The sequence below is a fragment of the Manis javanica genome, chromosome 14 (genome assembly GCF_040802235.1).
Source record: "Manis javanica isolate MJ-LG chromosome 14, MJ_LKY, whole genome shotgun sequence".
Classification (NCBI taxonomy): Eukaryota; Metazoa; Chordata; class Mammalia; order Pholidota; family Manidae; genus Manis; species Manis javanica.
In genome coordinates, this window is record NC_133169.1 from 93,147,897 (window position 1) to 93,160,553 (window position 12,657).

The following is a 12,657-nucleotide window of genomic DNA, read 5'->3' on the forward strand; positions in this document are numbered from 1 at the left end:
TCTCCGAGCACTCATTTATTGTCTATGTCACCTGAACAATTTATGTATCTCTGGGTCTCATTTTTTTTTTAATCTGTGAAATGGAATATGGATCAAATGGGAGACTGAATTTGAAAGGCCAGCTTCAGTGTTTATCACATGCTGGCAGGCATTTGCCTCATTTTATTTCCTTTTTCTTTTCCTCTTTTACCTCTTATTGCGTATCTTTCCAGTACCCGGAGCATTTCCCCTCATTCAACTAGTGTTGCTTGTTTCTATTTTGAAGATGGGGATTCAGACTATTATCTATTTGAAAAAAGTGTTCTGGGGTTAAAAAAAAAATTAAGAATGAAAAAGAAAGAAACTACACAGATGTAAACCAGCACACACCATTTCACTTTTTAACTTTTTTCATTTTATGCAAAAATGTTTAATTTATGCAAAATAATAAAAATTCTAGCCCAGATTGGGATAGATTTCTGGACTACAATGTGTCACAGTAAGTTGCTGACCCAGCTGGGGCTACGGCCTGGTGACCCGACGGCCGCTGACACCCCTCCAGGCCTCCTGTGTGGCCACTTCTCCTGTATCTTCTTTCTCTCCCTCCTGTCCTATGCCCAACACGTGACTAAATGACCAGTCAGGGCAGGCACACCCGGATCACCCTAACAGCCCTGGTCTAGCCAAGCTGCCATCTTCCTTGTCCGTGTTCCCAGGAATGTCTAAGAAGCTCAGGCTCCACAGTAAATCTAGTTAACCAAATTCTTTAACTAAATTCAACCAGTCTCACTTTTAAACTAGCAGCACAGTCATCACCCCATCGGCCAGTCACCGCAAATCCTTCGCCCGAGCACAAGGAGCTGCTTCTGTGCCCTACAAACCTAAGGCACAAAGATTTACTGGCGACTTTCAATTCTTCCCTTACTTGTCCTACTTAGAAGTTCCTTCTGTAAGATCTGTTTTCCACCTCCTCTTTTTCTTTCATGAAAAACTAATACATTGATGGTGTTTAAAATATAAAATAAAAGCAACAAAAAAGAATACACACACACACACACACACCCCCAATCCTAACAAACCCGTTATTTTAAAAGTATTACTAGTTAGATGTTTTCACATGTAGTTGCACATTACAGAATTTTAATCAAATAGGATTTTTAGAAATAAAATTAAAGAATTTTAAGACATTGTATATCTGTTAACATGTTATGCTTGAGTTGTAATGTTCACTTGTAGGTAAATTTCTTACAATTACATGCTCTGCTACTTAGAAAACTCCCTATTTATGAATTAAGGCAGTTAATATTTGGTCGTGTGTGCCTTTTAGATAATTTCTGTCTAGATTTTTGCTTGTCTGTGTTTGAAAGGATTCATGTAATTACACTATGTTTCCATTGTTGTTTTTCTCTCCACTATAAAACAGAAAAAACTACCTCCTTTCTCTGCCTAAATTTCTCCCATTAAGAATCAACCCTGATGCTCATTCTCAGAACAAGGTGCTTGTTCCGCCTGTTTTCCTCCTGCAGACGCCCTCTCTTCTCTTGCATAATCAATTTCTTTGTCACTAGTATGTCATTCTTTCACCTTCCAACTCTAACATCCAATCAACTAACAAGTCTTATTGGTGTTGCCTTCAAAGTATATTCTAAATTTGACTCCTTTTCATCATCTCCATTTCTACCACCCAGTCCACTCTTCATAGTTTATAATCGCTAACATATTTGGTCTATGTAGAGGACTTTTGTTTTTTAATCAATTGATTGATTGATTAACTGTTTGTCATTGAGTCAGGTTGCCAGTTTTGTAGGATATAAGTTGCCATGTGTGTCTGCGTGTGTTTCTGTGTTTCCTACTCTGCTCAGATTAGTTCATTGCTTTAACAAGTGAAAAGGCAGAGCCTCTTCTTAGCTCACCTTTGTCCAAGTTGACTTACCTATACCTAGATACGTATTTTTCCATGTATTTATTAAAAATGAAAAGCTTACTGAGTTTATGAAAAACTCAACTGGTAACTTGGGAAAAACCCCAATGTCATTGGGGATAAAAGAATTATAAATTAATTTGGGTAAAATTGACTTTTTATAATATTCACTTTCCCAACTCAAGAGCACAGAATACCTTATTGTTCACAAAAGTTCTGTTTATGAAATCTGTATTTTTATAGAGGTTTTTATGATATTTGCTAATACCTAGAAATTTTTTATTTTAATACTATTTTGATTGTTGTTTTGTTTTTTATGGTATGTCTATCTGGCTATTTTTGGTATAGACAAATTCTATTTATTTCTACAAATTGATATATTTTGTTGTTTCTGATAATAATTTATCTGCTAATTCTATTGCTTTTCTTTTCTTGGTAGTTGATCACATCATCTATATATACAATAGGAAAAAGCAGTTTTGTAAGTTCCCTTTCAATCTTTCCAGTCCTTTATTATTATTTTTTCTTTCTTTATATTGTTGACCAGGATCTATAGTTCAGTAGTTCAGCAGTAGCAATGACAGTTCAAGCTGTCTCCTATCCCCCTGTATTAAAGGAACTTCATCCAAAGTTTCTCCATTAAATATATTTACTGTATGATTTTTCTATAAATTTTAGTAAGTGCAGGAAGCCTTTCTGTTCTTAATCTTCTGAATATATTTGATCATTATCAAATGCCTTTTCCACATCTATGGAAATAATTTGCTAATTTTTCTCTTTTAGACTATTAATGTAATACATTTCTTGATAAATTTGCTAATGTTAAGCCATTATTGCTGTCTAGGGTAAATCATACTTAACCATAGTATGTTTTTAATATACTATTGAGTTTGGTTAGTTAATATTTCATGTAGAAAATTTCAAACTTTTCATAAGTAGAGTGAGTCTCTCTTTTATCTTTTTAATTATTCTTGTCTGGTTTTGGGATCAATACCAAATAATTCTGAGGTGTGGCACGTAAGGCTGTGCTGAACAAGGAAGTCTGCAAATCCTTTCCCCAAAATGCGGCTATAAATCCAGACAGAATTGACTGAAACAACTATTATAGCACTTTGGAAATTGACCAGCATGCTATGTCAATCAGAGAAGCATTTATCCTTGAAAAACTGCTAACCCTTGAATTAGAACAATGTGAGTCTGTGCTGTTCTTGCTCAGGAATTCTCCCATTTTTACGCCTGTTGTTTTATTTGGTGTGGAGGGCCTACAGGCTGTGAGAGGCAGCAACTGCATTGCCTTTGTTGAAAGGCGCTTACCTAATTTGGAGTAGTAGGCAAAAATCATATCTGATAGGTTTTGGGTGGAAGATATGTCCTCCACTAAGAGTAAGGAGGTGGCCTGAGGTTGTAGCATGGTTGGGTTAAGCATATTTCTGTCTGAGTCATAGCACATGGGCAGCAGACACCAAAGAAGGACCCAGAAATTCACAAAATCCTGGCCAACCATAAAGCTGTGTACAAGCATAAATTATGTCCCATCATTGGTCAATCATAAGTTTTACAGATATGGGAGAAAGAAAACCTAGAGAGCCAGGCTCGAAAAACAAATAAACAAACATTTTCTTAGCAGACACATCAATAGCTGCACACTATGGGAGAACAAAAAATCAGAGATTTAGTCCAGCCAAACATATAAACAATAAAATAGCAAAAATAATCTCATAATCCTGAGTCGCTATAATATGTTATTCAAAATATCCAGCATTTAACAAAAATTATGGAATATGCAAAGTAACTAGAATGTGTGACCCATGTTCAGGGAAAAAAAGAGTCAATGAAACCTGTTTGTCCCTAGATATTAGATTTGGCAGACAAAGGCATGAAGTGACTGTTTAAAAAGTGTACAAATACTAAAGAAAACCATATTTGAAAAACTAAAGGAAAGTGTAACAACAATGAATAGATTTTTAGCAAAAAGATATATATATATATGTATCTCTTTCTATTTGAGTATTAAAAAGACACACTAGACATTTTTAACCCAAAATAAGGCAATAGTGGAAGAACAGAGAAGTAAAAAAGGACAAGAACATGTTGAAAACAGAAACATGACAAAAATAAATACAATCATATCAGTAATTATATTAAATGTAAATGATTTAAATATCCCAGTTAAAAGGCAAAGATTGTTATATGATTAAAAATGCAATATAAACTGTCTCTACTGGATGCCAAATATAACCCATGCCAAGTATAACCGTGAGACCAGAATTTACTATATTACTATCTGAAAAAATAGACATTAATAAAAATAATATTAGAGAAAATAGGGCACTTCATAATTTTAGAAGCATTAATGTTGTCACGGCATATAACAATTATAAATGTAGATGCACCTAACAGCAGAAGCACAATGTATGAAACAAAATATTCTATAATTAAAAGAAGAAAGATCAGTCAACAATAATAGTCAGAAATTTTATTACTCTACTTTAAAAACTGATAGAACAGCGAGACAAAATATCGTCAAAGATACAGAATACTTGAACAGCACTATCAACTAATTCAACATAAACTGAAATATAGAGAATGCTCCCCCAGTTACTGCAGAAAGTACATTCTTTTCAAGCAACAGTGGAACATCCTTCAAGATATACTATATATTAGGATGTAAAATATATCTCAATTAATTTAAAGGAATTAAAATCATGCAAAGTATGTTTTCTGACTACAGCAGAATTGAATATAAACCCAATAGGAGAATGAAATTCTGAAAATCCCCAAATATTTGGACATTAGGGAACATACTTATAAATAACTGAAGGACCAAAGAAACAATCATGAAAAAAATGAAAACATAATTTGAACTGAATAAAAACAAAAGCACAACAAATCAAGACATGGGTTTAGGTAAAGCAGTGTATAGAGCTTTAAATGCCTAAATCAGAAAAGAAGGTCACAAATTAACTATCTAAACTTCCACATTAAGAAACTTAGAAAAAGAAGAGCAAACTAAACCCCAGGGAAGAAGAAGAAAGGATAAAATAAAGATTAGAGCAGAAATCAATAAAGTACAAAACATAAAAACAATAGAAATAATTAATGAAACCAAAATAAAATATCAACAAAGCTGACAAAAATTGAATAAGGAAAAAAGTGAAAAACTGATCTAGGAAAAAGAGAAGACAGAAATTACCAAAACCAGCAGTAAAATATCAATATCTCCATAGTCAAAATATCAACATATTCAATAAAATATCAATACATATCAGTAAAATATCAATATATATCTTAGAGAAATTATAAGGATTGTAATGGAATATTATGAACAAATTTATTCCAAAGAAGTAGACAACTGAGATGAAATGGATAAATTCCCAGAAAGAAATGAATTAACAAAAACTGACTCAAGAATTAGAAAATCAAAATAGACCCATAGCAAGGAAAGATTTAATGTATAATTAAATCAACAAAAAGCTCAATTCCAAATGATTTCACTGGTGCTTTCCTCCAAATACTGAAAAAAGAAATAATACCAATCTTTTATAGACTTATTCAGGAAATACGGGAGGAGGTACACTTAACAGTTCATTCTATGAAGCCAGTATTATTCTGATATGAAATCCAAAGGAAGATATCACAAGTACAGTAAACTACTGACAAATACCTATCATAAAACTATTCTAGGAATGCAAGGTTGGTTTAACAACCATATATATAATACACCGCATTGATAGAATAAAGCATAAAACTACATGATCACTTCAATAGATGCAGCAAGGCATTTAGAGAAGTCTAACACTCATTCAAGAGTAGAAACACACACACATTAAAACGTCAACAGACATAAACTTTTTCAGCAGATAAAGGGAATCTATGAAAAACCTACAGCTAACATCATTCTTAATGGTTAGAGAAGGAATACTTTGGCTTCAGACTGACAGGAAAGCAAAGATATTTAGGCTCACCCCTTCTGTTAAACACACCACTTCAATTTAACATTGCACTGGATAGTCTAGGCAATAACTGGATAAGGCAAAATATCTTAAGTAAGTGTCCTGTTTGGAAAGGAAGCAACTGTCTTTAATTGCAGGGACATGATACTACACACAAAAAATCCTAAGGATATACAAAAAGAAAAATTACTAGAGTAACTGAGGTTGCCTTTGATATATCAGTTTCTGAGAGGTGTGTGCTAAAACTTCTAACCCTAATCTTTGATTTGTCTGATTCTATCGCATTCTGTCGGTTGTTGTTCAGCATAGTTAGAGCCTGCGTTATTAGGGGCATGGGTGCCCATGAATATTATACCTTCTCGTGCTCTTCTTTCTTTTACTTTGTATGATGTCCTTTGTTACTTATGATGCATTTTGGGCCGAATTTTATATTTTATGTATTAATACTGTGACTTCTGTTCTCTCTCTTCTTACTCATTCTTGCCCTGTATCTTTTATTATCCTACTGTTTTAATATTTTGTATTTTTTTATTTTAATGTTCCTCTTATGATCAAGTTGGTTTGATCCTAATTTTTTTTAATTAACCACAAATTGTCTTTTTAAATTGTGGATTTAGCCTATTTACTTTTTTTTGTTTGTTTTTTCTCTTATGCTAGAATTTGGTTCTCCCAATTTTTCATATTTTTAGTTACCAGCTATGTTTAAAAATTATTTTATAAGTAGTTTCTCCTTCCATCTTTTCCTTGATGATAATTTGAATGCATCATATCTATTTTTGTTCTTATGATACCCTTAACCAAATATCCATATTTATAATTATTTATCACTATTGCTGTGTGTGTGTTTATTTTTAATATCTGTATCTTCCCCTCTAACATATATTAGGCCATTCTCAATTCATTTTGTTAAAATTCCTTAAACCTCCACAATTTTGTTATTGACCATATTTTAGTTTTGAATTGCTATGGCTATTTCTCTCTGTTCTCTCATTTTTCGTTAATTCTGGAAAGGGTCTCTATTTCTTAAAATATTCTTTCTTTATGCATTTGCCTCTTTCTGGGGACTTCTAATTCTATTCTTTATGATCTTTAGATTGTATTTTCTATTTTAAATTCTTTTTCCATTATCACTGTCTTGTCTGAGAGTTTCTTGATCTGCCCTTCTGGTCACACATTCACTGTGTATTTGTACCTATCCTACTTTTATTCTTTATATTGTTTTCTTTATTACTGTTTAAATATTTCCCACATCTAAAACCTCCATTATAAGCTATTTTTTCTTACTTTATGTTGCAAGTATTTTCTCTTATCTCTCTACTGTATAGCTACACTCTTGGTAAGTTTTTTTCCTACACATTCCAGTAATTCTGTTTTAATTGATACTGCACATTGCTCATAATACTGCATTTCTTTTATGATGTCTTGCTCCTCAGATATACAGATTTTTTTTTTCTATAAGATTCCATAATGGCTTTAGTTATTTTTTCTGGTAGAGTGAGTTAGGTGATGTTTAAGGCCAAGGTCAGTTTCCTCCTCTCCGGGTGAAGGTAAGGATGGGAAAAGGCGAAGAGCCCAGAGCCGAAGGTTCTGAACCCGGTGCTGCCCTCCCCAGTCGCCTGCCACCCCTCCTAGCTGGGGACCCATCTGCAAGGCCCTCAGAGGTCGCTGACATCAGGAGGCGGTGCTCTCTGAAGGTCGGGACCCGCCAGCCCCTGGGGTCTGGAGGAGGGGAGGCGTGGTGAATGCACCTGCTCTCGCCGCCTCCACCTGCCGGCACTGTGACCTGGATGCTGTTGCTGACTGGGCTGGTGAGGGGGTAGCGTGACTGTCCCGGGTTGCTTAGATGAACCCTGATTCCCCCCGTGCTTCTGTACCTTCTCCAGAAATCACCCTTGAGAGAAAACCAGCAGCTCTCCTGCTTTTTTCTTGGGCTCCAGCGCTTCTCCTCTTTCTGCCCCTTAAACACGTACTCGTGTCCCTATCACAATTCCTCGGCGACTGTGGTTCTCTGGGCATCGATGCTCTTCCCTCGGATCTTTACAGGCTGGCTCCTCCTCATTGATTTATCTCACCTAAAATATTACCTTTGCAGAGAGATCTTTTTTGATGCCTTATTTAAAATGGCCACCATTCTAGGTACTATTATATTGTTCTGTTTTATTTTCATAGCACTTAATATAATTTAAACTTAATGGTATACATGGTGTGTCTCTTCCCATCAGGATGTAAATTCCTTATGGCACATTTTCGATTTCCCTTCTTTGCTGTGAAAGTGTCACAGTCCAGTGAATGCCTTGAGCCTAGTACGTGTAATGGATATTGAGGAACAGATGAACGACTGAGTGAATAACACATATAAGCCTTTATTTATCCTGTTTTCACACTATTTTAAATTTCATATTAAATGTCTGACACGAATAGTGGGGTATTCTCTGTAGCTTTTCTTTTCTATTTCAAATTCTTTTCCTTTTGTCTGCAGGGAGATCTCAATGGAATCTTCTGGTTCATAAATTCTTTATCTGCCGGCATCCATCTACTTTATTCTTTATATTGTGTGACATACTCAATCACAGGTCTAAATTCTAAATTTTCCATAATTATAATAAGAAGTTTTTTTATGACAACTATAACATCACATTATTACAATGTGATTTTAAAGAATCTAATTTTTTTTCTTTTGGTTTTAGATAGAAATTAAATTCAAGTTAACTGTCTCTCCTTTATCTAGCTTGTGTCACAACAATGAGTTACTAAATGTTTCATAAATATTCATTTGATCCTTGTCACAAATCTGTAATGTGGGTAGGGTGTGAATTCCCATTTCTCAGATGAGTAAAGTGAGGTTCCACGAGGTGAGCTGAGTGGGTGGCAGGTCTGATGTTCAGATGCTAGTCTTCCCTTATTACCTAGTGCAGGTGATTTTTCTTACCCAGCAGGTTTGTCCCTGAGTGTCTGTCATATTATTAGAGCAGAAATGGGGCATTCAGCTAAAATAACAACAATAACTACAATAAATCTTATAATGTGCTAGGCTCTGTTCTAAGTTTTATACATGTATTAATACATTGAAATTTCTTTACAATACTGAGGCTAGCAATATATACATTTTACACATGAGGACACTAACACACAGGGGGTTATGTAACTTTCCCAAATGACACAGTAGGTGGCAGAGTTACAATTATGAGCCCAGCAATCAGATTCTTGATCACCATCCTAATCTGTAATAATAGAAACTTTATTGCAGTTTATAGTTTGCAGAGAGCTTTCATACCCATTATCTACTGGGCCTCATTACCAGCCGGTAGAGATGGAAGGATTTGATAGGCAAACAGTGCATGAGTCTCACAGAGGTGCCTTGGCCCACCTCACCCACACAGCAAGTGGTCAAAATCAGACTGAAATCCTTTCTCCTGAAATCGAATTACAGTTCTCTTCTCGAGCCATGTCTTGTTACCCATGATTTTATCAGCTCATTATGCTGTCTTTAATATGTTTCCCTGCTCCAGCGAGTTATATTGTGGGCTTAAACCATTAACCTATTTATATATCTAAGGAATATTTTCTCTCTTACATTTTAATGTTCCTTGATCATGTCTCTTGCAGTTGAATTGCGATGATTTCAGGAAAGGAGAAAGAGATGGGGATTTTATCTGTACCCTTGATAATACAGCTGTTTGTGGCACAGATGGGAAAACGTACAGCAATAAGTGTGTGCTGTGTGCTGAGAACGCGTGAGTATTCTCTGAAGCAAGCTTTCTCCCTGAAGTGTGTTCTCTATACGATTACATGACGTATGTCTTTCTTATAGCCTTTAAGATAAGGATCCTTTCTGTGTGAGTTAACCACCCGTAAATTATTAGGACCACTTATTTTATTGCTCTTAAGGAAAAAAATATGTATCTAATGTAACACCTTATTTTTATAACTGCACAAACACTTCTGTGTGCAGTTTATCCGATGGTTATCACTGTCTCTGTGAAGAAGACAGACATCTGATACATGTAAATATATGCATACAGTTACACACACATGAATATATGTACATACATACAGATGCACACATCTATCTGGGAGTACGCCCTTTTCACAGAGAATTATTTAAACATCAAATATTTATTCACTAAGTGCTCAGCAATTTATTATACTAGAGCAGGTTGAGATTTTTAATTTTGAACTTCTTTTCACGTATTCAACCTTCACTGCATAGCTAAAGCATCTCATTGTCCTATATTTTGTTGTCATCTGATTCTTTTCTACCCTCCATGCTACGTTTGGCTATTAACTCTCCTCAACCAACCAGAAGGCGCACCTCCTTTGCAGGTTCTGACTTGCGACCTCACTCTTGAATTGTCTGCTTTTCAGTTTTTGCAAATACACCCACCAATGTTTGAGAAGTCTTGTAAGGGAAATGATAAGTACTCAGTCTTCAAGATTCTGCAAGCTTTATTCCTCCTTGTGATAAGTATGCCAAAACACAACTGAATTAAATCACTTTTATACCTCATGTTATTGCATTTTCAGAAGTACACTCCGAAATTATGCCTCCAACTCTTACCAGGGGTCAACATAAAGAAACAGAAAACAAAACCAGACATAGGGAGACCATACAGGCCTTCGTTAGATGAGTATTCTGTGACGCTGCCAAGAGCCTTCTGCACCCAGTTACTGCTGGCTCTTAGGTGGGGGTCCTGTGGTGGCTTCTTTAAATTCCTGGATCAGGTGGAAGGCTCTGTGCCCTAATTGCGGATCTGCTTTAGTAACACCGCTCACGGGGTTTCCTCCTTAGCCGCGCCTGCTAGAAGGCTCCGCTGCGGTCCGGCTTGTTTGTTTCCTTCAGCTGGTATCTTTTCTCTTATCATTTTTAACGACCTCATTTTTCTTCAGATTGTTTTTATTGTGTTGTTTCATGGATGCTATAGTGTTAAGCTGCCTTATGTTTTTACAAGGTGGGAAGTGTATCTTACATTTGTGTTTCTGTGCTTTCAGATATGCTTTAAAGCTCTACTAGAAGGGGAAAAAAATGAATTCTTAGGACTTTATGTACTTTCCATGAAAAATAAAATATTAATCAGCATCAATAAAGAGTAGTATGATAGGATGCTAGGTCCCGTGAACTTGAATTTGTTTATTTACAATGACAATCAACAACAGCACAATCACTTGGGGTCATCTGACACCTGGTTACAAGCCACACTTTCTCCCATTCTTCTGATATGCATCCTCTCTGGACACAGGAAAAAAAATCTGGAAGTAGCATTTACAGGTCTTAAGCCCTCCAGTGTGATTCTATTTCTTGGACTCTGAGTTCTGAGCATTGGAAAGGGCGGTGACGAAAAGAACACGGTGCGGTGCCTGTTTTCAGGAGCTAAGGAAAATCACACACAGTGAAGATAAGTTGCTTTTGAATGGTGAGAAGTTCTGTGATATTAACGGCTGTGTCTACTAACTTCCAATTCCAGTAAAACCAGGTCCCAAGTTGGCATCAGAAGCGAAGGGGAATGTGAGGGCAGTCGTCCAGAGCAGGTGAGGACAGACGTCAGCGTGGGGAGAACGCTGGGGGGCTGACTTTGAAGAGAAAGAAGATGGTTTCCCCTCCCTTCTTCGGCGCGGTGTTTGGGGAGAAGTAGTTCCGGCTCTGCTTCAAACGGAGCGCTGCCGGTTTAGGTGCAAAGCGACCCAGAGTTCATGGGATTTAAGCATGTTACGTTGTTCATAGACCTTTCAGCTCTTATTTCTGCTTTCTATGAAAAAAAATGCAAAGAAGGAATAAAGGAACGAAGGAAGGAAGGAACGAAGGAAGGAGAGGATAAGTTGATTATGTTAGTTACTAATGAAAAAAAATGCAAAGAGGGAAGGAAGGAAACTTCATGGGCAACAGAAAGGGCTGCACTTCAGCCGCTTCGCCCAGGTCGGAACCCCAGCAGTGCCACTTGCTGTCAGGAGATCTTGGGCAAATTACTTAAACCTACTGCATCAGTGTTTCCATGTCTAAGAATGATATTCAGACTAAATAGCTTCTTTCTGTGTTAAAATTCTGCGAGCCTGTTTCGGTAGGGAAAGGAAATGTCTCACACCTGTCACATTTTCTGGCTCCGTGACTCTCCTGAATCAGGGTCTGGTGCCCTTCCTATGTGCTCTTAGCACCTGTGGCTCCTCCACCAAGACATTTAACACAACATATTTTTAATATCTGGCGCTCCTCTGGGTGGTCAGCATGCATTGGGCAGAGAGGCACTGAGTTCTATAAAATCTCAGAAAACAATCGCTGCACTATTTGCAAAAGCCAAGACATGGAAGCAACCTAAGTGTCCGTCAGTAGATGAGTGATAAAAAAGATGCGACACATGTACACAATGGCATATTATTCAGCCATAAAAAGAAAAGAAACCCTACCATTTACAACAACATGGTTGGAGCTAGAGGGTATTATGCTCAGGAAAATAAGCCAGGTAGAGAAAGACAAATACCATATGATTTCACTTATTTGTGGAGTATAAAAACAAAGCAAAATAGAAGGAACAAGCCAGCAGTGGACTCATAGACACTGAGAAGTGACTGGTGGTTACTAAGGAGGAGGGGCTGGGGCGGGCGCGTGGGGGAAGGTGGAGGGGATACAGAGGCACAATAATTCACGATCACAATGTGAGCTGGGGAAGGCAGTACAGCCTGGAGAATACAGTCAATGATTCTGTACCATCTTCCTACATTGATAGTAACCCCGGTGGAGAGGGAGAGGATTTAATGATCCGGGTAACTGTTGAACCACTGTGTTGTATATTTGAAGCCAACCTAAGATTGTGT

The 12,657-nt window shown here is 36.6% G+C and overlaps 1 protein-coding gene across 2 annotated transcripts in view; it reads left to right on the forward strand.

The window, feature by feature from the left end:
* The window catches only part of SPINK5 (serine peptidase inhibitor Kazal type 5), a 63,801-nt gene that overhangs the window by 6,824 nt on the left and 44,320 nt on the right, over window positions 1–12,657 (forward strand). For both annotated transcript variants that reach the window (XM_037016389.2, XM_017640720.3), the window contains exons 5-6: window positions 9,460–9,587; window positions 11,316–11,379. In XM_037016389.2, coding sequence (XP_036872284.2) covers window positions 9,460–9,587; window positions 11,316–11,379 — 192 coding nt within the window. The remainder of the gene's footprint in view (window positions 1–9,459; window positions 9,588–11,315; window positions 11,380–12,657) is intronic.